General features: G+C 49.9%; 1 protein-coding gene across 1 annotated transcript; it reads left to right on the top strand.

The window, feature by feature from the left end:
* Positions 1–14,675: 14,675 nt before the first annotated feature.
* Positions 14,676–17,278, top strand: LOC144490466 (pyruvate carboxylase, mitochondrial-like). The gene is made up of 3 exons (XM_078208210.1): positions 14,676–14,696; positions 14,808–14,948; positions 16,428–17,278. Exons 1-3 carry the CDS (start codon positions 14,676–14,678, stop codon positions 16,674–16,676), a joined length of 411 nt encoding a protein of 136 aa, XP_078064336.1. The 3' UTR covers positions 16,677–17,278.
* Positions 17,279–27,761: the final 10,483 nt, after the last annotated feature.

Genomic DNA, 27,761 nt, shown 5'->3' with positions numbered 1-27,761 from the left:
GGAGGGCCGAAGGGCCTGTTCCTGTGCTGTACTGGTCTTTGTTTATTGAAGGCCCTTTGCGATATCCCTTTCGAATGAGATGTCAAATCAAGACCCTGTCTCCGCCCCCTCCCTCCCCCCCCCACTACCCCTCTCGCCCTCCCCCTCCAGCCTCACCCCCGCTCAGGCGAGTGTGAAAGTTCATACATGCATACGGCCACAATTGGAAGAAGAGAGGAGAGTTCCCCGGGGTAACACTCACCCCTCAATATACATCTGGACCGTCTGATCGTGTGTCCTTGTCCTTGGGGCAGGATCAGGTTTGAGACCAGGCCTCGAATCTGCACGTGTTCAACTCACGACCCTATTACCAGGAGTCATGGGGGCGGCATGGTGGGTTGGCACTGCTGCCTCACAGTGTCAGGGACCCGGGTTCGATTCCCGGCCTTGGGTCACTGTCTGTGTGGAGTCTGCACGTTCTCCCCATGTCTGCGTGGGTTTCGTCCGGGTGCTCCGGTTTCCTCCCACAGCCTGAAAGACGTGCTGGGTTAGGTGGATTGGCCATGGGAAATTCTCCCTCAGTGTAACCCAAACAGGCGCCGGAGTGTGGTGACGATTTTCACAGTAACTTCATTGCGGTGTTAATGTAAGCCAACTTGTGACTAATGAATAAGGGGGGTGAAATGAGAGAGAGAGAGAGAGAGAGACAGCATTGCCCTCTGTGGGAGCTTGCTGTGCACAGTATAGTTACAGCATTCAGACCATGTCCACCTGTCTGAGACACCCTGTTTCAATTGGTTCCTCTCTCTCTCCCTCTCCTCCCCCTCTCTATCTCTTTCTCTCTCTGCCTCTTTCTCTCCCTGTCTCTCTCTCTCTCTGTCTCGCTCTCTCTCTGTCTCTCTCTCTCCCTGTCTCTCTCTCTGTCTCTCTCTCTGTCTCTCTATCTCTCTCTCTCTCTCTCTCTCTCTGTCTCTCTTTGTCTCTCTCTGTGTCTGTCTCAGTTTCTCTCTCTCTCCCTCTCCCCGTCTATCTCTCTCTCTCCCTCTTTCTCTCCCTGTCTCTCTCTCTCTCTGTCTCTCTCTCTCTGTCTCTCTCTCTCCCTGTCTCTCTCTCTGTCTCTCTCTCTCTCTCTCTGTCTCTCTTTGTCTCTCTCTGTGTCTGTCTCAGTTCTCTCTCTCTCCTCTCCCGTCTCTCTCTCTCCCTCTTCTCTCTCCTGTTTCTCCCCTTCTATTTCTCCTCCCTCTCTCTCTTTCTCTCCCTGTCTCTCTCTCTCTCTCTGTCTCTCTCTCTTCCCTGTCTCTCTCTCTGTCTCTCTCTCTCTGTCTCTCTATCTCTCTCCTCTCTCTCTTTCTCTCCCTGTCTCTCTCTCTCTCTCTGTCTCTCTCTCTCTCCTGTCTCTCTCTCTGTCTCTCTCTCTCTGTCTCTCTATCTCTCTCTCCCTCTCTCTCTTTCTCTCCCTGTCTCTGTCTCTCTCTCTCTTTTTCTGGAGCCATCCTTGCCCCATTTAAGTCCCTGAAGTGACCATTTATTATTTATTATTTTTATTAGTGTCACAAGTGAGGTTTACATTAACACCACAATGAAGCTGGTGAAAATCCCCTCGTCGCCACACTCCAGCACCTGTTCGAGTACACTGAGGGAGAATTTAGCATGGCCAATCCACCCAACCTGCACATGCAGACTTGATGGGCCGAATGGCCTCCTTCTGTACTGTAGGGATTCTATGATTCTATGACCTTGAGACACTAAGGGACAATTTAGCATGGCCAATCCACTAACTTACACATTTTTGAAAATTAAGGGCAATTTAGCATAGCCAATCCACCTAACCTACGCATCTTTGGACACTAAGGGGCAATTTAGCATGGCCATCCACCCTAACCTGCGCATCTTTGGACACTAAGGGGCAATTTAGCATGGCCAATCCCCTAACCTACACAGCTTTGGAATGTGGGAGAAACTGGAGGAAACCCACGCAGACACGGGGAGAACGTGCAGAGTCCACACAGACAGTGACCCGAGGCCGGAATCGAACCCGGGTCCCGGTGCTGTGAGGCAGCGGCGTTAACCCACTGTGCCACTCTACCACCCTGTTTCATGTGAAGCCCAACCTTTCCAGAGAGGCATTGGCGGGGTGGACCCGTAATCCAGAGGCACCCAGGCTAATCCTCTGAGGGGGAGGGACACGGGTTCGAATCCCAGCATGGCAGCTGGTGAAATTTCAATTCGAATAATAAATTTTGGAATTATAAATCCAGTTTCAGTCATGGGAAAACCGTGACAACTATCATCGATTGTCATAAAAAGAAAAACCAATCTGGGATTGACTAATAGGGAAGGAAATGTGCCGTCCTTAGTTGGCCTGGCCTCCATTTTGATTTGATTTGATTTATTATTGTCACATGTATTAGTGTACAGTGAAAAGTATTGTTTCTTGCGCGCTGGACAAAGCATACCGTTCATAGAGAAGGAAAGGAGAGGGTGCAGAATGTAGTGTTACAGTCACAGCTAGAGTGTAGAGAAAGATCAACTTAGTGTGAGGTAGATCCTGCACGTGTGACCTGCAGCCGGTGCTGTACTCCCAGGGCTGGGGATTTCACTACACCGGCTCCCAGATACCAGGAAAATGCCCAAGAAGCCTGGGCCCTCACTCGGAAAACACCCAGAGACCAGGAAAATGCCCTAGAAGCCTGGGCCTTCACTCGGAAAACATACAGAGACCAGGAAAACGCCCTAGAAGCCTGGGCCTTCACTCGGAAAACACCCAGAGACCAGGAAAATGCCCTAGAAGCCTGGGCCTTCACTCGGAAAACACCCAGAGACCAGGAAAATGCCCTAGAAGCCTGGGCCTTCACTCAGAAAACACCCAGAGACCAGGAAAACGCCCTAGAAGCCTGGGCCTTCACTCGGAAAACACCCAGACCAGGAAAATGCCCTAGAAGCCTGGGCCTTCACTCAGAAAACACCCAGACCAGGAAAACGCCCTAGAAGCCTGGGCCTTCACTCGGAAAACACCCAGACCAGGAAAACGCCCTAGAAGCCTGGGCCTTCACTCGGAAAACACCCAGAGACCAGGAAAACGCCCTAGAAGCCTGGGCCTTCACTCGGAAAACACCCAGACCAGGAAAACGCCCTAGAAGCCTGGGCCTTCACTCGGAAAACACCCAGAGACCAGGAAAACGCCCTAGAAGCCTGGGCCTTCACTCTGCTGGTCTCCAATGACCAGTCCTGGGGCTGCAGCCCCCTCCCCCCCCCCACCTCTCCCCGGCCCCCAACCTGTGACTCCAGAGCCACAGAAACGTGGTCGCCTCTCAACTGTCCCCCTCTGAGATGGGCCGAGCGAGACACTCAGTTCAAGGGGGCAATTAGGGACGGCTGACAGACGCTGGGCCTTGCCCAGTGACGCACCCACATCCCGTGAGAGAGTTTAAAAAATGAGTCAGGAGGGACCAGAAGTAAAGAATTCTTCCCGAACTGTTTCAGGCGAGAAAGCACTTTCTAAATGAACATATCACTCACTTTAACTGGCATCTATTACTGTCCCAGAGTATTTTTGTTAATGAAATCAAACAAAGCAGCTTTAATGAGGGCCTCATGAATATTCTATTTCACAAATTGCTTCCATTACTGTCTTGCTCAGCGCTTAGTCGTTATTCAGCTCCCAAAGGAATATCAATCCTGAATCGCTCACCCCAGCGCCTGGCTGGAGATTCCGGTCTCCTATACCGCACTTCCCCTGACACTCAGCACAGGGTTAGATTCAGAGTAAAGCTCCTTCTACACTGTCCCCCATCAAACACTCCCAGGACAGGTACAGCACGGGGTTAGATACAGAGTAAAGCTCCCTCTACACTGTCCCCCATCAAACACTCCCAGGACAGGTACAGCACGGGGTTTGATACAGTGTAAAGCTCCCTCTACACTGTCCCCCATCAAACACTCCCAGGACAGGTACAGCACGGGGTTAGATACGGAGTAAAGCTCCCTCGACACTGTCCCCCATCAAACACTCCCAGGACAGGTACAGCACGGGGTTAGATACAGAGTAAAGTTCCCTCTACACTGTGCCACATCAAACACTCCCAGGACAGGTACAGCACGGGGTTAGATACAGAGTAAAGCTCCCTCTACACAGTCCCCCATCAAACACTCCCAGGACAGGTACAGCACGGGATTAGATACAGAGTAAAGCTCCCTCCACACTGTCCCCATCAAACACTCCCAGGACAGGTACAGCACGGGGTGAGATACAGAGTAAAGCTCCCTCTACACTGTCCCCCATCAAACACTCCCACGACAGGTACAGCACGGGGTTAGATACAGAGTAAAGCTCCCTCTACACTGTCCCCATCAAACATTCCCAGGACAGATACAGCACGGGGTTAGATACAGAGTAAAGCTCCCTCCACACTGTCCCCCATCAAACACTCCCAGGACAGGTACAGCACGGGGTTAGATACAGAGTAAAGCTCCCTCTACACTGTCCCCCATCAAACACTCCCAGGACAGGTACAGCACGGGGTAAGATACAGAGTAAAGCTCCCTCTACACTGTCCCCATCAAACATTCCCAGGACAGATACAGCACGGGGTTAGATACAGAGTAAAGCTCCCTCTACACTGTCCCCATCAAACACTCGCAGGACAGGTACAGCACGGGGTTAGATACAGAGTTAAGCTCCCTCTACACTGTCCCCCATCAAACACTCCCAGGACAGGTACAGAACGGGGTTAGATACAGAGTAAAGCTCCCTCTACACTGTCTCCATCAAACATTCCCAGGACAGGTACAGCACGGGGTTAGATACAGAGTAATGCTCCCTCTACACTGTCCCCATCAAACACTCCCAGGACAGGTACAGCACGGGGTTAGATACAGAGTAATGCTCCCTCTACACTGTCCCCATCAAACACTCCCAGGACAGGTACAGCACGGGGTTAGATACAGTGTAAAGCTCCCTCTACACTGTCCCCCATCAAACACTCCCAGGACAGGTACAGCACAGGGTTAGATACAGAATAAAGCTCCCTCTACATTGTCCCCCATCAAACACTCCCAGGACAGGTACAGCACGGGGTTAGATACAGAGTAAAGCTCCCTCTACACTGTCCCCCATCAAACACTCCCACGACAGGTACAGCACGGGGTTAGATACAGAGTAAAGCTCCCTCTACACTGTCCCCATCAAACATTCCCAGGACAGATACAGCACGGGGTTAGATACAGAGTAAAGCTCCCTCTACACTGTCCCCCATCAAACACTCCCAGGACAGGTACAGCACGGGGTTAGATACAGAGTAAAGCTCCCTCTACACTGTCCCCATCAAACACTCCCAGGACAGGTACAGCACGGGGTTAGATACAGAGTAAAGCTCCCTCTACACTGTCCCCCATCAAACACTCCCAGGACAGGTACAGCACGGGGTTAGATACAGAGGAAAGCTCCGTCTCACACGGAGCACACCGTGTCCTGCATGGAGATGTGTCTTGTGAATGTTGATTGGAGTGGGAAGTGTTTTACTGTTTTATTGATAATGCAGTTCCCATTCTCCAGACGGCCAGGAAATGATTTCCAATTCCACACGTGCCTGCTCGAAGCTTGGAACAGTTTGGTTACAATGTAATGTTGGTGATTCGTGTTCTCACAATCCCCCGCAACACAGAACCACCAAATCAATGTCACTACAAGAAATGAAAGATGTGCTGGTTCGGGTGCTAAATTCTCCCTCAGTGTAACCCGAACAGGCACCGGAGTGTTGCAATAGGGGACTTTCATAGTAACTTCATTGCAGTGTTAATGTAAGCCTATTTCATGGAATCATAGAATCCCTACAGTGCAGAAGGAGGCCATTTGGCCCATCAAGTCTGCACCGACCACAATCCCACCCAGGCCCTATTCCCATAACCCCACGTATTTACACTGCGAATCCCCCCCCGACACCACCGTTAGTTTAGCGCGGCCAATCCACCTAACCCGCACATCTTTGTAGTGTGGGAGGAAACCGGAGCACCCGGAGGAAACCCACGCAGACACGGGGGGAGAACGTGTAGACTCCACACAGACAGTGACCCGAGACCGGGAGTCGAACCCGGGTCCCTGGCGCTGTGAGGCAGCGGTGCTCACCATTGTGCCACCGTGCTGCCCCTTGTTCTTGTGACACTAATAAATAAACTTAACTTTAAATAAAGTTGAATTCTGCAATGTTTCGAGGAATTGTGGACTCGTTAAGTCGCTGTTCCCACCCAGGATTGGTATTCATGCACACTGCAGACCAAAGCCTCTCTGACTCACACCAACAGTCATCGGTGACCATCCTGTGTGTGTAACACAAGCAGTTCCTCCAAGGTTTACAGCGAGCACCCTCACTGCGCTGCCCACACAGTTCAAATAATAATTGGACCCTTTATCCCAAAGGAGTCAAAACCCTGGAACTCCCGGGCAGCACTGTGGGTGCACCGACAATGTTTGATGGGGAGTCTGTATCTAACCCCGTGCTGTACCTGTCCTGGGAGTGTTTGATGGGGACAGTGTAGAGGGAGCTTTCCTCTGTATCTAACCCCGTGCTGTACCTGTCCTGGGAGTGTTTGATGGGGGACAGTGTAGAGGGAGCTTTACTCTGTATCTAACCCCGTGCTGTACCTGTCCTGGGAGTGTTTGATGGGGGACAGTGTAGAGGGAGCTTTACTCTGTATCTAACCCCGTGCTGTACCTGTCCTGGGAGTGTTTGATGGTGGACAGTGTAGAGGGAGCTTTACTCTGTATCTCACCCCGTGCTGTACCTGTCCTGGGAGTGTTTGATGGGGACAGTGTAGAGGGAGCTTTACTCTGTATCTAACCCCGTGCTGTACCTGTCCTGGGAGTGTTTGATGGGGGACAGTGTAGAGGGAGCTTTACTCTGTATCTAACCCTGTGCTGTACCTGTCCTGGGAGTGTTTGATGGGGGGACAGTGTAGAGAGAGCTTTACTCTGTATCTAACCCCGTGCTGTACCTGTCCTGGGAGTGTTTGATGGTGGACAGTGTAGAGGGAGCTTTACTCTGTATCTCACCCCGTGCTGTACCTGTCCTGGGAGTGTTTGATGGGGGACAGTATAGAGGGAGCTTTACTCTGTATCTAACCCCATGCTGTACTTGTCCTGGGAGTGTTTGATGGGGACAGTGTCGAGGGAGCTTTACTCTGTATCTAACCCCATGCTGTACCTGTCCTGGGAGTGTTTGATGGGGACAGTGTCGAGGGAGCTTTACTCTGTATCTAACCCCATGCTGTACCTGTCCCTGGGAGTGTTTGATGGGGGACAGTGTAGAGGGAGCTTTACTCTGTAGCTAACCCCATGCTGTACCTGTCCTGGGAGTGTTTGATGGGGACAGTGTCGAGGGAGCTTTACTCTGTATCTAACCCCATGCTGTACCTGTCCTGGGAGTGTTTGATGGGGACAGTGTAGAGGGAGCTTTACTCTGTATCTAACACCGTGCTGTACCTGTCCTGGGAGTGTTTGATGGGGACAGTGTAGAGGGAGCTTTACTCTGTATCTAACACCGTGCTGTACCTGTCCTGGGAGTGTTTGATGGGGACAGTGTCGAGGGAGCTTTACTCTTTATCTAACCCCGTGCTGTACCTGTCCTGGGAGTGTTTGATGGGGACAGTGTCGAGGGAGCTTTGCTCTGTATCTAACCCCGTGCTGTACCTGTCCTGGGAGTGTTTGATGGGGGACAATGAAGAGGGAGCTTTACTCTGTATCTCACCCCGTGCTGTACCTGTCCTGGGAGTGTTTGATGGGGGACAGTGTAGAGGGAGCTTTACTCTGTATCTCACCCCGTGCTGTACCTGTCCTGGGAGTGTTTGATGGGGGACAGTGTAGAGGGAGCTTTACTCTGTATCTAACCCCGTGCTGTACCTGTCCTGGGAGTGTTTGATGGGGACAGTGTAGAGGGAGCTTTACTCTGTATCTAACCCCGTGCTGTACCTGTCCTGGGAGTGTTTGATGGGGGACAGTGTAGAGGGAGCTTTACTCTGTATCTAACCCCCGTGCTGTACCTGTCCTGGGAGTGTTTGATGGGGGACAGTGTAGAGGGAGCTTTACTCTGTATCTAACCCCGTGCTGTACCTGTCCTGGGTGTGTTTGATGGGGGACAGTGTAGAGGGAGCTTTACTCTGTATCTAACCCCGTGTTGTACCTGTCCTGGGAGTGTTTGATGGGGGACAGTGTAGAGGGAGCTTTACTCTGTATCTAACCCCGTGCTGTACCTGTCCTGGGAGTGTTTGATGGTGGACAGTGTAGAGGGAGCTTTACTCTGTATCTCACCCCGTGCTGTACCTGTCCTGGGAGTGTTTGATGGGGGACAGTATAGAGGGAGCTTTACTCTGTATCTAACCCCATGCTGTACTTGTCCTGGGAGTGTTTGATGGGGACAGTGTCGAGGGAGCTTTACTCTGTATCTAACCCCATGCTGTACCTGTCCCTGGGAGTGTTTGATGGGGGACAGTGTAGAGGGAGCTTTACTCTGTAGCTAACCCCATGCTGTACCTGTCCTGGGAGTGTTTGATGGGGACAGTGTCGAGGGAGCTTTACTCTGTATCTAACCCCATGCTGTACCTGTCCTGGGAGTGTTTGATGGGGACAGTGTAGAGGGAGCTTTACTCTGTATCTAACACCGTGCTGTACCTGTCCTGGGAGTGTTTGATGGGGACAGTGTAGAGGGAGCTTTACTCTGTATCTAACACCGTGCTGTACCTGTCCTGGGAGTGTTTGATGGGGACAGTGTCGAGGGAGCTTTACTCTTTATCTAACCCCGTGCTGTACCTGTCCTGGGAGTGTTTGATGGGGACAGTGTCGAGGGAGCTTTGCTCTGTATCTAACCCCGTGCTGTACCTGTCCTGGGAGTGTTTGATGGGGGACAATGAAGAGGGAGCTTTACTCTGTATCTCACCCCGTGCTGTACCTGTCCTGGGAGTGTTTGATGGGGGACAGTGTAGAGGGAGCTTTACTCTGTATCTCACCCCGTGCTGTACCTGTCCTGGGAGTGTTTGATGGGGGACAGTGTAGAGGGAGCTTTACTCTGTATCTAACCCCGTGCTGTACCTGTCCTGGGAGTGTTTGATGGGGACAGTGTAGAGGGAGCTTTCCTCTGTATCTAACCCCGTGCTGTACCTGTCCTGGGAGTGTTTGATGGGGGACAGTGTAGAGGGAGCTTTACTCTGTATCTAACCCCGTGCTGTACCTGTCCTGGGAGTGTTTGATGGGGGACAGTGTAGAGGGAGCTTTACTCTGTATCTAACCCCGTGCTGTACCTGTCCTGGGAGTGTTTGATGGTGGACAGTGTAGAGGGAGCTTTACTCTGTATCTCACCCCGTGCTGTACCTGTCCTGGGAGTGTTTGATGGGGACAGTGTAGAGGGAGCTTTACTCTGTATCTAACCCCGTGCTGTACCTGTCCTGGGAGTGTTTGATGGGGGACAGTGTAGAGGGAGCTTTACTCTGTATCTAACCCTGTGCTGTACCTGTCCTGGGAGTGTTTGATGGGGGGACAGTGTAGAGAGAGCTTTACTGTATCTAACCCCGTGCTGTACCTGTCCTGGGAGTGTTTGATGGGGGACAGTGCAGAGGGAGCTTTACTCTGTATCTAACCCTGTGCTGTACCTGTCCTGGGAGTGTTTGATGGGGAGACAGTGTAGAGGGAGCTTTACTTTGTATCTACCCCATGCTGTACCTGTCCTGGGAGTGTTTGATGGGGGACAGTGTAGAGGGAGCTTTACTCTGTATCTAACCCCGTGCTGTACCTGTATCCTGACGCTTCAAGATGGTGGCTCCTTCCACCACCTTCTCAAGAGGCAGTTAGGGATGGGAAAGATAAACTGGGCCACGCCAGCGACGCCCCGTCCCACAAAAGAACGAGGGCAAAAGCATTCTATTGAATCCTACATCGGAAAATAAATTTCTCCTCACATAGTTTATTCAGATTACTTTTTTATTGATTTCTACCAGTGAAACAAAATTACAATTAATTCTCCGCACTCTCCAACTGGGATTGGGAATTGTGAATCTTATTTGCTGCAATTTCTTGATTACATATTTCGAACCTTTTACTGAGTGGTCAGAAGCGTGAATTGTAAGCAAGAATTGTGTGTAGTTTTGGTCTCCTTTTCTGAGGAAGGATTTTCTTGCTCTCGGGAGAATGCAGCGAAGTGTTATACAGCTTTTAATTTAAACACCTTCCAAGCATTCCACTTTACTGAGATAAACAAGGACAGCTATTCAATTATGTCTTTATTTAACACTTCTCGTACCAGCTCAAACCTAAACAGTTGCAACTCATTCACTCTTTACTGAACTTCAACTCTGACTGAACATCAACTCTCAACTGATCTTTAACTCTTAAACTGCACTTTAACCGAACATCAACTTTAACTATTTAACCGAAAATAGATGCTACCAAGTTTAGGAAAATCTTGGCCAAGAAATGTCCTCGATTGTCGAATCTATCTCCTCCTTCTCTGAAGCATCCTTCAGGGTACAGGTGTTCTTGCGATGGTTGGCCTCTTCGAGTTATCACTGCCAAACAAAGGCTGCACGTGTCTTTTCATCCACAATTCTCCACTCGCTTCCGGAAGGTTCTCTGTCATCCAGCCAATTGTGCAACCAGGGACTGATCACATGGCTCGAACAGCCAGTGAAATTACTTTTGAACGCCGCCATGATGCTTAGTTCATTTGACATGTCACATACATCGCAGTCGTATAAATTAAAGCCACGGTGTCCAGGTTAATGTAAACAGCTTCTCTTATCTGGGAAGCTTCAGATCAGAGCTCCCCGACCAGAGCACGTTTACTGCCTGCATCTGGTTTTAACCTGTAAGTTGACCAAAACTCCCAGCATGCTTCACTCTCAGCCAGAAACGCCATTTTAAAACCACTTTTGCCATTATTGTTGTTAGATTATTGTTGCAGCCGTTCTTTCTCCATCCACAGGAGATTTGCCAGGCTGATCCCGGGGATGGCGGGACTGATGTGTGAGGAGAGATTGACCAGGTTAGGATTGTTTTCGCTGGAGTTCAGACGAATGAGGGGGGGGATCTCACAGAGACTTATAAAATTCTAACAGGACTAGACAGGGTAGATGCAGGGAGGATGTTCCCGATGGTGGGGGGAGTCCAGAACCAGGGTCACAGTCTGAGGATTCGGGGTGGACCATTTAGGACGGAGGTGAGGAGATATTTCTTCACCTGGTGAGCCTGTGGAATTCATTCCCACAGGAAGTAGTTAGAACCATAGAACCATAGAAAATTACAGCTCAGAAACAGGCCTTTTGGCCCTTCTTGTCTGTGCCGAACCATTTTTTGCCCAGTCCCACTGACCTGCACTTGGACCATATCCCTCCACACCCCTCTCATCCATCAACCCGTCCAAGTTTTTCTTAAATGTTAAAAGTGACCCCGCATTTACAACTTTATCTGGCAGCTCATTCCACACTCCCACCACTCTCTGCGTGAAGAAGCCCCCACTAATATTCCCTTTAAACTTTTCTCCTTTCACCCTTAACCCATCCCCTCTGGTTTTTTTCTCCCCTAGCCTCAGCGGAAAAAGCCTGCTCACATTCACTCTATACCCATCAAAATCTTCTACACCTCTATCAAATCTCCCCTCAATCTTCTACACTCCAGGGAATAAAGTCCCAACCTATTCAATCTCTCTCTGTAACTCAGCTTCTCAAGTCCCGGCAACATCCTTGTGAACCTTCTCTGCACTCTTTCAATCTTATTTACATCCTTCCTGTAACTAGGTGACCAAAACTGTACACAATACTCCAAATTCGGCCTCACCAATGCCTTATATAACCTTACCATAACACTCCAACTTTTATACTCGATACTCCGATTTATAAAGGCCAATGTACCAAAGGCACTCTTTACGTTGATGCCAAAACATTGAATGTATTCAAGAGGCGGCTGGATATAGCACTTGGGGCGAACGGGGTCAAAGGTTATGGGGAGAAAGCAGGATGAGGCTATTGAGTTGGATGATCAGCCATGATGGTGATGAATGGCGGAGCAGGCTTGAAGGGCCAAATGGCCTCCTCCTGCTGCTATCTTCTATGTTATGTTTCTATGTAAGTGCGTTTTACTAAGGGAATAGTTGGCAAGTGAGGGAATGATTGCAAGAATTGTTTAAGGGCTGTGCTGGTCCAAAAATGGGTTGATGTTGGGCTTTATTGTTAGTCTGCGTCAAGCCAACTTGCTCATGTCAATGCAGCTGTCCGCACTCCCACAATGCATTGTGAGAAATGTGGCACCAATCAGCAGCGACTAATCTTATGAGACAAATGGAACGTTGGCTTTTATCTCATTGGGGGTGCTGAGCACGAGGGAGGTGTGGGCAGCACGGTGGCGCAGTGGTTAGCACTGCTGCTTCACAGCGCCAGGGGACCCGGGTTCAATTCCGGCTTCGGGTCACTGTCTGTGTGGAGTCTGCACGTTCTCCCCATGTCTGCGTGGGTTTCCTCCCACAGTCCGAAAGATGTGCGGGTTAGGTGGATTGGCCATGTTAAATTGCCCCTTGGTGTCCAAAGATGTGTAGGTTAGGTGGATTGGCCATGCTAAATTGCCCTTGAGTGTCCAAAGAAGTGCTGGTTGGGTGGATTGGCCATGCTAAATTGCCCTTGAGTGTCCAAAGAAGTGCTGGTTGGGTGGATTGGCCATGCTAAATTCTCCCTCAGTGTACCCGAACAGGCGCTGGAGTGTGGCGACAAGGGGAATTTCATAGTAATTTCATTGCAGTGTTAATGTAAGCCTGCTTGTGAGACTATGACATAAACTTAAACTGGCGTTGCTATTCTGCTTTGAGTTCTGAAGAAAGGATGTATATCCTTGAAGTTATCCAGTGGGGGGGTGAGGGGAGGAAGCATTTCTCACACAAAAGAGCCATCACCTCCAGCTGCCTCACTCAGTGCTGCAAGGGATCTTCTTCGAGTTAACCTGGTCATTAAAATGAAGCAACGTAAATAAGGAGGCAACCTGGGAATTAGTGCACAGAACAAAAACCCTTTCAACTTATCAACAGTTTTCAATGAAGCGGTTTGGATGCTTGCGAAACTCTGACAGTAAATTGTTAGGCGTTACCTTGACAGAGACAAGGGTTCAAATCTCATATCGCTCAAACCCCCACCCCCCTCGCCCACTCGATGGAACCATGCCCTTGACTGGTGCTTCTTAGTACGACTAACATACAATTAACAACAAGTATATGGAGATTGAATGTGGGATTATTGATAGGGAGAGGGAGAGGGATGGATGGACGGATGGATGGAGCGGGAGATAGATGGATAGACAGGCAGACAGATAGGGAAAGACAGAGAGAGAGAGGGAGAGAGAGAGAGAGAGAGAGCGAGAGAGAGAGCAAGAGAGAAAGAGAGAGAGCGAGATAGAGAGAGAGAGAGATAGATAGATAGATAGATAGATAGATAGATAGATAGATAGATAGATAGATAGATAGATAGATAGATAGATAGATAGATAGATAGATAGATAGATAGATAGATAGTTGGGAGATGGATAGATATATAGATAGATAGACAGGCAGACAGACAGATAGACAGATAGATAGAGAAAGAGATAGATAGATAGATAGATAGATAGATAGATAGATAGATAGATAGATAGATAGATAGATAGATAGATAGATAGATAGATAGATAGTTGGGAGATGGATAGATATATAGATAGATAGACAGACAGACAGGCAGACAGACAGATAGACAGATAGATAGAGAAAGAGATAGATAGATAGATAGATAGATAGATAGATAGATAGATAGATAGATAGATAGATAGATAGATAGATAGATAGAAAGGTTGATAGATAGATCTAGAGAGAGGGAGATAGAGAGATAAAGAAAGTGAGAGCGAAAGATAGATAGATAGATAGATAGACAGACAGACAGACAGACAGACAGACAGAGAGAGAGACAGACAGACAGATAGATAAGAGAAAGAGATAGATAGATAGATAGATAGATAGATAGATAGATAGATAGATAGATAGATAGATAGATAGATAGATAGATAGATAGTTGGGAGATGGATAGATATATAGATAGATAGACAGACAGGCAGACAGGCAGACAGACAGATAGACAGATAGATAGAGAAAGAGATAGATATATAGATAGATAGATAGATAGATAGATAGATAGATAGATAGATAGATAGATAGATAGATAGATAGATAGATAGAAAGGTTGATAGATAGATCTAGAGAGAGGGAGATAGAGAGATAAAGAAAGTGAGAGCGAAAGATAGATAGATAGATAGATTGACAGACAGACAGACAGAGAGAGAGACAGAGAGAGAGACAGACAGGAAGGTAGATAGATAGATAGATAGATAGATAGATAGATAGATAGATAGATAGATAGATAGATAGATAGATAGATAGATAGAGAGAGAGAGAGAGAGAGAGAGAGAGAGAGACAGACAGACAGACAGACAGACAGACAGACAGACAGACAGACAGACAGGAAGGTAGATAGATAGACAGATAGATAGATAGATAGATAGATAGATAGATAGATAGATAGATAGATAGATAGATAGATAGATAGATAGATAGATAGATAGATAGATAGATAGATAGAGAGAGAGAGAGAGAGAGAGAGAGAGAGAGACAGGCAGACAGACAGACAGATAGATATAGACGCAGATGAAAATGGATGACAGGAGGAGGGAGGTAAAGGGAGGGAGTTTGGGACAGAGAGCAGGGATAGACCAGGCCCCATTGTGGCTGGAGTGAGTGGGATTGTACTGGGACGGTTTTGACCTGATCTTTCCCTTGGTGCAGGTGGAGCTGGAACGCGGGAAGACGCTTCACATTAAAGCCCTGGCACTGGGAGATCTGAACATCGCGGGACAGCGGGAGGTCTTCTTCGAGATGAATGGACAGCTGCGCTCCGTCCTGGTCAAGGACACTCAGGCCATGAAGGTGAGAGGGTGAAACAAGCTGATAGTGCCATGGTCGAGACGGGCTGAATGGCCTCCTCCTGTTCCTGTATTGATCTGTCTCTGTCTGCGGTGGGCTGTAGTCCAGCCGTGTGGAGGGTGCAGAGGTGCAGGAACAGCGAGATGCACCTTGGTTAGAGGTTTCAGTGTTACCTTACACAGCAAGATCCCACAAATAGCGAAGGTCAAGGGGAACTCTTCCCGGATGGCGGGACGGGCTCAAGGCTAAGCTGACGGAATTTGGGGAATAAAGCGAGGAGCCAGCACCCCCGAGACCCGGAGCGGATGGGTAAAGTGGGTAAAGCCTGCCCCGCTGTACCCCTCCTGTGCACAGAGGGCACACCCCACAGCGCTCAGCTGGTGCTGCACTGCCACCTAGTGCCCAGGCATGGAAGTGGCAAGTCTGCACAGTTCCCTCTCTCAGACACACATTGCCCAAATGCAGCCTGTCCATGAAGCACAGAACCACAGAATGCTGACAGAGCAGAAAGGGGCCATTCAGCCCATCGAGTCTGACCGAATCTCCGAAAGAACATCCCAAACTGCCCTGTCCCTGTAACCCCACCTAACCTGCACATCTTTGGACACTAAGGGGCAATTTAGCATGGCCAATCCACCTAACCTACACATCTTTGGACACTAAGGGGCAATTTAGCATGGCCAATCCACCTAACCCGCACATCTTTGGACACTAAGGGGCAATTTAGCACGGCCAATCCACCTAACCTGCACATCTTTGGACACTAAGGGGCACTTTAGCATGGCCAATCCCCCTAACCTACACATCTTTGGACACTAAGGGGCAATTTAGCATGACCAATCCACCCAACCTACACATCTTTGGAACTAAAGGGCAATTTAGCATGGCCAATCCACCTAACCTGCACATCTTTGGACACTAACGGGCAATTTAGCATGACCAATCCCCCTAACCTACACATCTTTGGACACTAAGGGGCAATGTAGCATGGCCAATCCCCCTAACCTACACATCTTTGGAACTAAAGGGCAATTTAGCATGGCCAATCCCCCTAACCTACACATCTTTGGACACTAAGGGGCAATTTAGCATGGCCAATCCCCCTAACCTGCACATCTTTGGACACTAAGGGGCAATTTAGCATGGCCAATCCACCCAACCTACACATCTTTGGACACTAAAGGGCAATTTAGCATGGCCAATCCACCTAACCTGCATATCTTTGGACACTAAGGGGCAATTTAGCACGGCCAATCCACCTAACCTGCACATCTTTGGACATTAAGGGGTAATTTAGCATGGCCAATCCACATAACCCGCACATCTTTGTACACTAAAGGGCAATTTAGCATGGCCAATCCACCAAAGCTGTACATCGTTGTACACTAAAGGGAAATTTAGCATGGCCAATTCACTTTAACTCTCTCCCCTTCTTCTTGTGTGTCTCTCCCTCTCCGCCGCCGACCCCTCCCCCAATCGCAGGAGATGCACTTCCACCCCAAGGCCCTGAAGGACGTCAAGGGGCAGATTGGCGCCCCGATGCCCGGGAAGGTGGTGGACATCAAGGTGAAGGAGGGCGGGCGGATCGAGAAGGGCAAACAGCTGTGCGTGCTGAGCGCCATGAAGATGGAGACCGTGGTTAACGCGCCGATATCCGGCACCGTCAAGAAGATCTACGTCACCCGTGACATGCACCTGGAGGGCGACGACCTCATCCTGGAGATCGAGTGAAGGCCTCGGCGCCTCCTCACTAACCGCCGCCCGGGAGAGACTGCCCCCCAAGCAAGGACCCCCCCAACTCCCCACCAACAGTAACACAACGGGACAGGAATATGGGACACTTACTCGACAAAGACTGATTCACCAAACTCAATGGCATTGATTTTTCAGTGGCAATCCCTCTTGCCCCCCACCACCTGCCTTCCACCCCCCCTCCCTTTCCCCAAACGCCCCCCTCTTCCCTTCCTCCAACAACTGTTACAACACCCGCCCCCCCCCCACACAGTTTTATCACCCAATCCTTCTGTTGCATCGGACACATATCCCGTTATCTCGACGTCAGAATGTGTTTTTGTACGGGCCTCGCACGGAGGGTAGGTGGGGGGAACGGACATAGGAATTTCTTGTGCGCCACTCGCCTACCAGATGACGGAGGCATTGAGACTTCCGGGGGTTTGACATGGGCGTGGCGTTCCGGATCTGGCAAGTTGCGAAAGGTTTTGAGACGGGCCACAACCGTTGTTCCAGCCAGCGACGCGCGCATCCCGCGGAGGTATAGAAGAAAATGTGTATTGATATATATATATATATATAAAAGCATCGATTAGACTCTCAAACCTCGGAGTGAATTAAGCACACTCACACACGAACCTGACAAGGGTCCGGGAAAGCCGCGTTAACCCAGATCTCGCCACGTTACGCCCCGCGCAATTCACAAGGGTGAATGCGTCCCAATCGCCACTCCCTCCGTTCTGTGCCGACCGGCGGCTTAGCAAGTGTGGGGCCTCGGCCTTCTCTGCATCTGAAAACAATAGAGTAAAGAACAAAGTACAGCACCGGAACAGGCCCTTCGGCCCTCCAAGCCCGTGCCGATCATGATGCCCTAACTAAACTAAATCTTCTGCCCTGACTCGGTCCGTATCCCTCTCTATTCCCTCCCTATTCATGGACCCATCCAGATGCCTCTTAAACGTTGCTAATGTTCCTGCTTCCACCACCTCCCCTGGCAGCGCGTTCCAGGCACCCACCACTCTCTGCGTGAAAAACTTCCCCCCGCACATCTCCCTTAAACTTTCCCCCCTCTCACCTTGAACCTGTGCCCCCCCCGCCTTGTAACTGACGCTTCCACCCTGGGGGAAAAGCCTCTGACTATCCACCCTGTCTGTGCCTCTCATCATTTTGTAGACCAGGTCTCCCCTCAGCCTCCGTCTTTCAAGTGAAAACAATCCCAGTTTATCCAACCTCTCCTCATAGCCGACACCCTCGAGACCCGGCAACATCCTGGTGAACCTTCTCTGCGCTCTCTCCAAAGCTTCCTTCTGCTAGTGTGGGGACCAGAACTGCCCGCAATACTCCAAATGCGGCCTAACCAAGGTGTTATATAGCTGCAACATGATTTCCCAACTCCTGTACTCAGTGCCTCGGCCGATGAATGCAAGAATGCCTTCGTAACCACCTTGGCCACTTGTGTGGCCACTTTTAGGGAACTGTGGACCTGCACTCCCAGATCCCTCTGTATGTTAATGTACTCAGTGTTCGTTTCCCCCTCACCACCAGCCCCCTCACCACCCCCCCCCAACCACCGCCACCACCCCCACACTCACATTGCTTTGCTGTCCCCTTGTGCCCGATCTCCTGCCAACATCCATAAAATATAGGAGGCGATGGCCTAGTGGTATTATCGCTAGACTATTAATCCAGAAACCCAGCTAATGTTCTGGGGGACCCGGGTTCGAATCCCGCCACGGCAGATGGTGGAATTTGAATTCAATAATAAATATCTAGGATTAAGAATCTACTGATGACCCATTGTCGGAAAAATCCATCTCGTTCCCTTAAGGGAAGGAAATCTGCCGTCCTTACCCCGGTCTGGCCTACATGTGACTCCACAGCAATGTGGTTGACTCTCAACTGCCCTCCAAGGGGCAACTAGGGATGGGCAATAAATGCTGGGCCCAGCCAGCGACACCCATGTCCCAGGAATGAATTTTTAAAAATAAGAACAGAATTAGACCATTTGGCCCATCGAATGGCTCCACTCCGCACGAGGGTGAGAAATGGGGGCCCGCGCCAGGTGACGGAAACAGACTCTCGGCTAAACCCAACCACTGGCAAACCGTCCCCCGAAGACCTGAAGGTGACGCGCGTGGGTTGGCGGGGGTTTTGCGGGGGGGGGGGGGTGGCAGGCGGATGTACCCTGGCCGAAGCTGGGGGGGTGGGGCGCGGTTTGTGCTGGTTTAGGAACTTCCATCATTTGACAACTGGAGATTGAACGGGAAGAGAGGCAGATCTCCCACTGCCTCAACGTCTTCGGCCTTCCTGATCCCAGGAATGACGGGTTCATGATATGAGGAGCGGTTGAGGACTCTGGGTCTGTACTGATGGAGTTTAGAAGGATGAGGGGGGATCTAATTGAAGCTGACAGAATACTGAGAGGCCTGGATAGAGTGGATGTGGAGAGGATGTTTCCAATGGTGGGAGAGACTGGAACTCGAGGGCACAACCTCAGAGTGAAGGGACTGTCCTTTAAAACAGAGATGAGGAGGAATTTCTTCAGCCAGAGGGTGGTGAATCTGTGGAACACTTTGCCGCAGAAGGCTGTGGAGGCCAGGTCATTGAGTGTCTTTAAGACAGAGATAGATAGGTTCTTGGTTAATAAGGGGATCAGGGGTTATGGGGAAAAGGCAGGAGAATGGGGATGAGAAAAATATCAGCCATGATTGAATGGAGGAACAGGCTCGATGGGCCGAGTGGCCTAATTCTGCTCCGATGTCTTATGATCTTTCTGATGAGGTTTGAAGGGGGGAAGCTGTGGCAGGTGTTAAGAGATGGAGTCGGAATTTCAATCGCAAACCGGGATACGCAAGAGCCGGAATTCTCGCCGGCAGGATTCTCCGGTCCCGTGGGCAGCGCAACCCCCAGCCCTGAGGTTTTCCTGTCGGGGTGGGGCTGGCATCACCGGGAATTCCCATCGGCAGCAGCGGGACTGGAGACTCTCCGCCGCGGGGAAACAACGCGCCACCTCCTGCTGGCAGGAAACACGGGAGGCCGGAGAATCCCACCCCCTGCGATGCTTACAACGTGGGGAAGAGATGGGATTTGGAGACTGGTGTGTGAGACACCTTCCTTCCCCAAGCACCCAACCCCCACAGCCCCTCACAGATACCGGGTGGGAAGGCGCGGTGGCACAGTGGTTAGCGCTGCTGCCTCACAGCGCCAGGGACCCAGGTTCAGTTACGATACGGGTCACTATCTGTGCAGAGTTTGCACGTTCTCCCCGTGTCTGCGTGGGTTTCCTCCCACAGTCCAAAGATGTGCAGGTCAGGTGGATTGGCCATGCTAAATTGCCCCTTAGTGTCCAAAGATGTGCAGGTTAGGTGGATTGGCCATGCTAAATTGCCCTTTAGTGTCCAAAGATGTGCGGGTTAGGGGGATTGGCCATGCTAAATTGCCCCTTAGTGTCCAAAGATGTGCAGTTTGGGTGGATTGGCCATGCTAAATTGCCCTTTAGTGTCCAAAGATGTGAAGGTTAGGTGGATTGGCCATGCTAAACTGCCCCTTAGTGTCCAAAGATGTGCAGGTTAGGTGGATTGGCCGTGCTAAATTGTCCCTTTGTGTCCAAAGATGTGCAGGTTAGGTGGACTGGCCATGCTAAATTGCCTCTTAGTGTCCAAAGATGTGCAGGTTAGGTGGATTGGCCATGCTAAATTGCCCCTTAGTGTCCAAAGATGTACAAGTTAGGTGGATTGGCCATGCTAAATTGTCCCTTAGTGTTCAGATATGCAGGTTAGGTGGATTGGCCATGCTAAATTGCCCCTTAGAGTCTAAAGATGTGCAGCTTAGGTGGATTGGCCATGCTAAATTGCCCCTTAGTGTCAGAAGGATTAGTAGGGTAAAGATGTGGGGTTACGGGGATGGGGCCTGGGTGAGATTGTGGTTGGTGCAGACCCGATGGGCCAAATGGCCTCCTTCTGCACTGCAGGGATTCTATGATTCACTGTTGGGGCGGCGGGGTGTGGTGCTTCCCACACTCGATACTGTGAACTGGAAGATTTGATTCCCCCTGTGGCATGAGGTGGAGGGGGGGGGGGGGGGAGGCGAGAGAGTCCCGGGAGCAAAATAGCAACTCTTGGACCTCAGGAGGTGCAGCAAAACCTATCAGCGGAGATTCCCCCAGTGATTGTTATTTCACGAGATCCCCGATTCCCCTCCCCCAGTTCCAGGACCTGCCGCCCTGGGTTGTGAGCAGAGTGGCAGGGCTGCACTCCGACCGTCTGCCACAGTAACAACCCAGTCCGCAAGGTCGGTGCAACATTTGCGAATGCATTGCGGTGGTTTTACAAGCCAGCCCGGTGCCCAGTTCAGGCGAAGGGGGCTTTTTTTGTCAAACAGGGTCACAGAGAAACGCCAAAAATTGTACTTTTTGGAAAGCAGAAGGAAAAACCGAGGCAAAGGCTAAAGTCATCGTGGTGTCGAACGAATAAAAGAAGAAACAGCATCAAACAAATGTGCCGGGACAGCGCGGTGTTAACAGGTGCGAGGGTCTCCAACTCTGTACATCCACTAGGGGGCAGCACGATGGCACAGCGCTCAGCACTGCTAAATCACAGCGCCAGGGACCCGGGTTCGAATCCCGGCTTGGGTCACTGTTACGATGCGAAGGTTGTTCCACGTTCAAGACGTAATGCCAACCCTCCCCCCAAAAAGGAATCGCTCGCCTCGTAATCTGTTAAAAGTGTGTGTGGGGAGGTGTGAACTGTTCTTGAGTAACATTTCGTGGGTAACTAACAGAAATACCTGACACACACTTTAAGATGACTGAATTATTTATTTATCTAACTAACCGGGAACTTTAACTGAACGAGTAACACACCGAATAAAATAAGATTCTACTGGAGTGCTGTTCAAATAAATACAAGTAACAGGAAACTTTAACTGAACGAGTTACACACCAAATAAAATAAGATTCTACTGGAGTGCTGTTCAAATAAATACAAGTAACAGGAAACTTTAACTAAACGAGTTACACGCCGAATAAAATAAGATTCTACTGGAGTGCTGTTCAAATAAAGACAAGTAACAGGAAACTTTAACTAAACGAGTTACACACCGAATAAAATAAGATTCTACTGGAGTGCTGTTCAAATAAAGACAATACTCATTCATTAACCAAAAAAAATTATCATAGAATTCAGTCACTCTCAAAAATACATCCAGGTTTTGTGGCTTTCGGAACCTTATGGAGTTTCTCGTTTAATTTCTCCAAGTTCTTTCTGATTTGGTAGCTTTCACTAGTTAGATGATCTGAAGAGATCATAGAATCCCTACAGCACAGATGGAGGTCATTTGGCCCATCGAGTCTGCACAGACCTCAATCCCACCCAGGCCCTATCCCCATAACCCCATGCATTTACCCCAGCTGGTCCCCCTGACACTGAGGGACAATTTAGCACGGGCCAATCCAACTAACCCGCACATCTTTGGAGTGTGGGAGGGAACTGGAGCACCCGGAGGAAACCCACGCAGACACGGGGGAGAATGTGCAGACTCCGCGCAGTCACCCAAGCCGGGAATCGAACCCAGGTCCCTGGCATTGTGAGGCGGTAGTGCTAACCACTGTGCCACCGTGCCGCACCTGAAGCTGGCAGAGTTGGGAGCTGCTCTCTCTCCCTCTCGAGGCATGAGTGATGGCAGTTCATCTGTTGCTCTCCCTATTTTTTCCCCCTACACTCTCTTTTGTACCTCTGATGACCTATCAATTTTCCCACAATAGGATTGGCCTGATGTTGTCAACACCACCTGGTAGCTGAGTGCCTGTTTTAAATTGTTTGGGTAAATGCAAATAAATACAGTTGTCTTGTCAAGATTATTGCTTGACGTTTTGATAAATATTTCAGTTTGGACTCTGAATGTACTTTGCATTTTCAACCTCCAAGCCCTGAAACAGAACACCAGTTTTTAAAGGGATCACACCATGTTTCTTCTCCCTATCGCATTTTTACAAATTTTTTACATCTCGACCAACATTTAGTTCCAACTTCACCAACTTAACTTCGCAACATCACTGTCTGTGCAGACCCCCCACCCCCACCCCGCCGCCGGGTCCGTGTGGGTTTCCTCCGGGCGCTCCGGTTTCCTCCCACAATTCAGGGGTTGTGGGGTTCCACTGTGAAAATCAGGGAGAGGTTCAGGGGCCAGAGTGCTGGGACAGTGGGAAAAGTTTCAGTGGAGTCAGGGTCGGGGGGAGGTTCCAATGGGAACTTGGGGGACATTGGGAGAGATTCCAGTGGGGAGATGGAGACATTGGGAGAGGTTCCAATGGGGAGATGGCGGACATTGGGAGAGGTTCCAATGGGAAGAAGGGGGACATTGGGAAAGGTTCCAATGGAGAGAATGGGGACATTGGGAGAGGTTCCCATGGAAAATATTGGGAGAGGTTCCAATAGGAACTTGGGGGTAATTGGGAGAGGTTCCAATGGGGAGATGGAGACATTGGGAGAGGTTCCAATGGGGAGATGGGGGACATTGGGAGAGATTCCAATAGGAACTTGGGGGACATTGAGAGAGGTTCTATTGGGGAGAAGGGGAACACTGGGAGAGATTCCAATGGGAACTTGGGGGACATTGGGAGAGGTTCCAATGGGGAGAAGGGGGACATTGAGAGAGGCTCCAATTGGGAGATGGAGGAACACTGGGAGAGATTCCAATGGGAACTTGGGGGACACTGGGAGAGGTTCTAATGGGGAGTAGGGGAACACTGGGAGAGATTCCAATGGGAACTTGAGGGACACTAGGAGAGGTTCTAATGGGGAGAAGGGGAACACTGGGAGAGATTCCAATGGGAACTTGGGGGACAATGGGAGATGCTCCAGTGGGAACTTGGGTGACATTGGGAGAGGTTCCAATGGGAAGATGGGGGAAAACTGGGAGAGATTCCAGTGGGGAGAAGGGGGACATTGGGAGAGGTTCCATTGGGGAGATGGAGACATTGGGAGAGGTTCCAATGGGAACTTGGGGGATATTGGGAGAGGTTCCAATGGGGAGATGGGGGACATTGAGAGAGATTCCAATGGAATCATGGGAGAGGTTCCAATGGGGAGATGGGGGACATTGGGAGAGGTTCCAATGGGAACTTGAGGGACATTGGGAGAGATTCCAATGGGAACTTGAGGGACATTGGGAGAGATTCCAATGGGAACTTGGGAGACATTGGGAGAGGTTCCAATGGGAACTTGCAGAACATTGGGAGAGGTTCCAATGTGTGAGGACAGTAACAGAAGCAGCTATGTGGATGGGTCTGAGTGTGAGGGACAGACACATCCACCTGATCCTCACTCACACTTGCTGTAATTGGGAATCTCTCAGGGATAATGTTCTTTGATGCTTCCATGTGGAGTTGAACCTTTTTGCCGCCACTCTGCGTCTCGAAAGTTGTGAATCATCTCTCAGGACGGGACAGTTCCTGAAGATGCACTGTTGAGTAGCTGTGTCCCTGATTCCCGCACAGGGCCGGACTTCCTGCTTCGACCTGCTCCCGTCCCGATCGAAGGGCCATCATTACTGCCACAGCCTGGACACCCACTCTACCCGTTCCCCCAGGGCCCCTCCAAGCATCTGAACTCATTCATTGATAACCCAGTAACCCACTCAACGACCAACCATTGCGAACTTACCGATAACCTGGAACTAAAGCTGGCGTCCACCATGTTGTAATCCACATAGCGGCATTTCAAAATAAAGGGTTAGACATTGTCCCAAGGGCAGCTCTTATAGAAGATAACGTCTTTGTGCAAAATAAAGAATGTTCCGATGGTGGGGGGAGTCCAGGACTAGTCTAAACTGTGAAAATCCCCTAGTCGCCACACTCCGGTGCCTGTTGGGGAACAGTGAGGAAGAACTTAGCACCTAACCTGCACATCGTTGGACACTAAGGGGCAATTTAGCATGGCCAATCCACCTAACCTGCACATCTTTGGACACTAAGGGGCAATTTAGCATGGCCAATCCACCTAACCGACACATCTTTGGACACTAAGGGGCAATTTAGCATGGCCAATCCACCTAACCTGCACATCTTTGGACACTAAGGGGCAATTTAGCATGGCCAATCCACCTAACCGACACATCTTTGGACACTAAGGGGCAATTTAGTCTGGCCAATCCACCTAACCGACACATCTTTGGACACTAAGGGGCAATTTAGCATGGTCAATCCATCTAACCTGCGCATCTTTGGACACTGAGGGGCAGTTTTTGTATCTTTTTCCCGATGGAAGAAGGTGGAAGAGAGTATGTCCAGGGTGCGTGGAGTCCTTGAGTTTGTTTAAAGTTTATTTAAAGTGTCACAAGTAGGTTTACATTAACACTGCAATTAAGTTACTGTGAAAATCCCCTAGTCGCCACACTCCGGTGCCTGTTCGGGTCACTGAGGGAGAATTTAGCACGGCCGATGCACACTCACCAGCATGTCTTTCGGACTGTGGGAGGAAACCGGAGCACCCGGAGGAAACCCACGCAGACACGGGGGAGAACGTGCAGACTCCGCACAGACAGTGACCCGAGGCCGGGAATCGAACCCAGGTCCCTGCCGCTGCGAGGCAGCAGTGCTAACCCACTGTGCCACTGTGCTGCCCCAAGTGGGGTCATAGTTTGAGGATAAGGGGTAAACCTTTTAGGACTGAGGTGAGGAGAAATTTCTTCACCCAGAGAGCGGTGGAATTCACTCCCACAGAAAGTAGTTGAGGCCAAAATGTTGTGAGATTTCAGGAAGAAATTAGATATCGTTCTTGGGGCTAAAGGGATCGAGGGATATGGGGGGGGAAGGGGGAATCAGGATATTGAATTTGATGATCAGCTATGATCACAATGAATGGCGTAGCAGCTCGAAGGGCCGAATGGCCTCCTCCTGCTTCTAGTTTCTATGTTTCTATGCAATGATACAGCAGTGGGTCAGGTACAAGAGCAAGGTGCAACAGTTCCTCAGGTACTGGAGGAAGGTGTGGCGCACAGAGATGGCCAACTGACGTTCTGACCTACCTCTGTTCCACTGTAAAAATCACCTGATTCTGCTCCCCCCGCCCCACCCCCAGCCCAACGGTGCCGAAAGCCCCATTCATGCCACTGCTGCCTCTGGACCTGACCATCCCATTGCCTTCCTGGCTGAAATCTGGCATTCTTACCCGTGTCCTGATGAGTGCAAGACAAAAAACTTTGACAGGACGTGTCTTTTTTCTGAAATGTACAAATACCGCATTCCCGAGCACCCACTCTGAGGAAAGGGACAGATAGGAAAGCGTGGAAAGTCAAATAAAATGTTTGTGGATCTCCACGGGGAACATAGAGGGAGAAAATACGCAGGAGTTAAGGTACCTTAAATGAGGGGACACCAGTTAGACAGAGAGACGGGAGGATCGTTGTCCTGGGAGCAGAGAAGGTTGAGGAAGAGGAGAAGATTTAATTGAGGCGTTCAAGATCACAAGGTGTGTTTGGGAGAGTAACTGAGGACGAAGAACAAAGAACAGGCACAGCACAGGCACAGGCCCTTCGGCCCTCCAAGCCTGCACCCATCATGCTGTCCTAACTGGTGTGCCGCAGGGATCGGTGCTGGGTCCATTGTTGTTTGTCATCTATATCAATGATCTGGATGATAATGTGGTAAATTGGATCAGCAAGTTTGCTGATGATACAAAGATTGGAGGTGTAGTGGACAGTGAGGAAGGTTTTCAAAGCTTGCAGAGGGATTTGGACCAACTAGAAAAATAGGCTGAAAAATGGCAAATGGAATTTAACACAGACAAGTGTGAGATATTGCACTTTGGAAGGACAAACCAAAGAAGAACGTACAGGGTAAATGGTAGGACTCTGAAGAGTGCAGTTGAACAGAGGGATCTGGGAATACAGGTACAGAATTCCCTAAAAGTGACGTCACAGGTGGATAGGGTCGTAAAGAGTGCCTTTGGTACATTGGCCTTCGTAAATCGGAGTATCGAGTATAAAAGTTGGAGTGTTATGGTAAGGTTATATAAGGCATTGGTGAGGCCGAATTTAGAGTATTGTGCACAGTTTTGGTCACCTAGTTACAGGAAGGATGTAAATAAGGTTGAAAGAGTGCAGAGAAGGTTCACAAGGATGTTGTCGGGACTTGAGAAGCTGAGTTACAGAGAGAGATTGAACAGGTTGGGACTTTATTCCCTGGAGCGTAGAAGATTGAGGGGAGATTTGATAGAGGTGTATAAGATTTTGATGGGTAAAGATAGAGTGAATGCAAGCAGGCTTTTTCCGCTGAGGCTAGGGGAGAAAAAAACCAGAGGGCATGGGTTAAGGGTGAAAGGAGAAAAGTTTAAAGGGAATATTAGGGGGGGCTTCTTCACGCAGAGAGTGGTGGGAGTGTGGAATGAGCTGCCGGATAAGGTGGTAAACGCTTTTAACATTTAAGAAAAACTTGGATGGGTTCATGGATGAGAGGGGTGTGGAGGGATATGGTCCAAGTGCAGGTCAGTGGGACTAGGCAAAAAATGGTTCGGCACAGACAAGAAGGGCCAAAAAGCCTGTTTGTGAGCTGTAATTTTCTATGGTTCTAAACTAAAACCGTACGCACTTACGGAGCCCGTATCCCTCCATTCCCATCCTATTCATGTATTCGTCTAGTTGCCCCTTATCGTATCTGCTCCCATCATCTCCCCGGGCAGCGCGTTCCAGGCACCCACCACCCTCTGTGTAAAAAACTTGCCTCGTACATCTCCTTTAAACCTTGCCCCTCGCACCTTAAACCCATGTCCCCGAGTATTTGACTCTTCCACCCTGGGGGAAAAAGCTTCTGACTATCCACTCTGTCCATGCCCCTCATAATCTTGTAGACTTCTATCAGGTCGCCCCCCCTCAACCTCCGTCGTTCCAGTGAGAACAAACCGAGTTTATCCACCCTCTCCTCATAGCTAAAGAAAGTGTTGCCCCCAATGGCAGGAGGGTGAGTAACCAGAGGGGACACGGATTGAAGAGAATCGGGAAAAGTCCCGGAGCGGCAGGGAGATGAGATTTTTTAAACACAGCGAGTTTGGAAGGCGCTGCCTGAAAGGGCGGCAGAAACAGATTCAATCG

The sequence above is a fragment of the Mustelus asterias genome, unplaced genomic scaffold, assembly GCF_964213995.1.
Source record: "Mustelus asterias unplaced genomic scaffold, sMusAst1.hap1.1 HAP1_SCAFFOLD_3328, whole genome shotgun sequence".
Lineage (NCBI taxonomy): Eukaryota > Metazoa > Chordata > Chondrichthyes > Carcharhiniformes > Triakidae > Mustelus > Mustelus asterias.
The sequence above is the reverse complement of the archived record's forward strand: the minus strand, read 5'-3'. Positions and strand labels throughout refer to the sequence as shown.

Coding starts and splice junctions, on each gene's coding strand:
- LOC144490466 (XM_078208210.1), top strand. CDS start 14,676: ATGGATGACAGGAGGAGGGAG. Junction 14,697..14,807: donor TGGATGACAGGAGGAGGGAG/GTAAAGGGAGGG, acceptor CCCTTGGTGCAG/GTGGAGCTGGAACGCGGGAA. Junction 14,949..16,427: donor AGGACACTCAGGCCATGAAG/GTGAGAGGGTGA, acceptor CCCCAATCGCAG/GAGATGCACTTCCACCCCAA.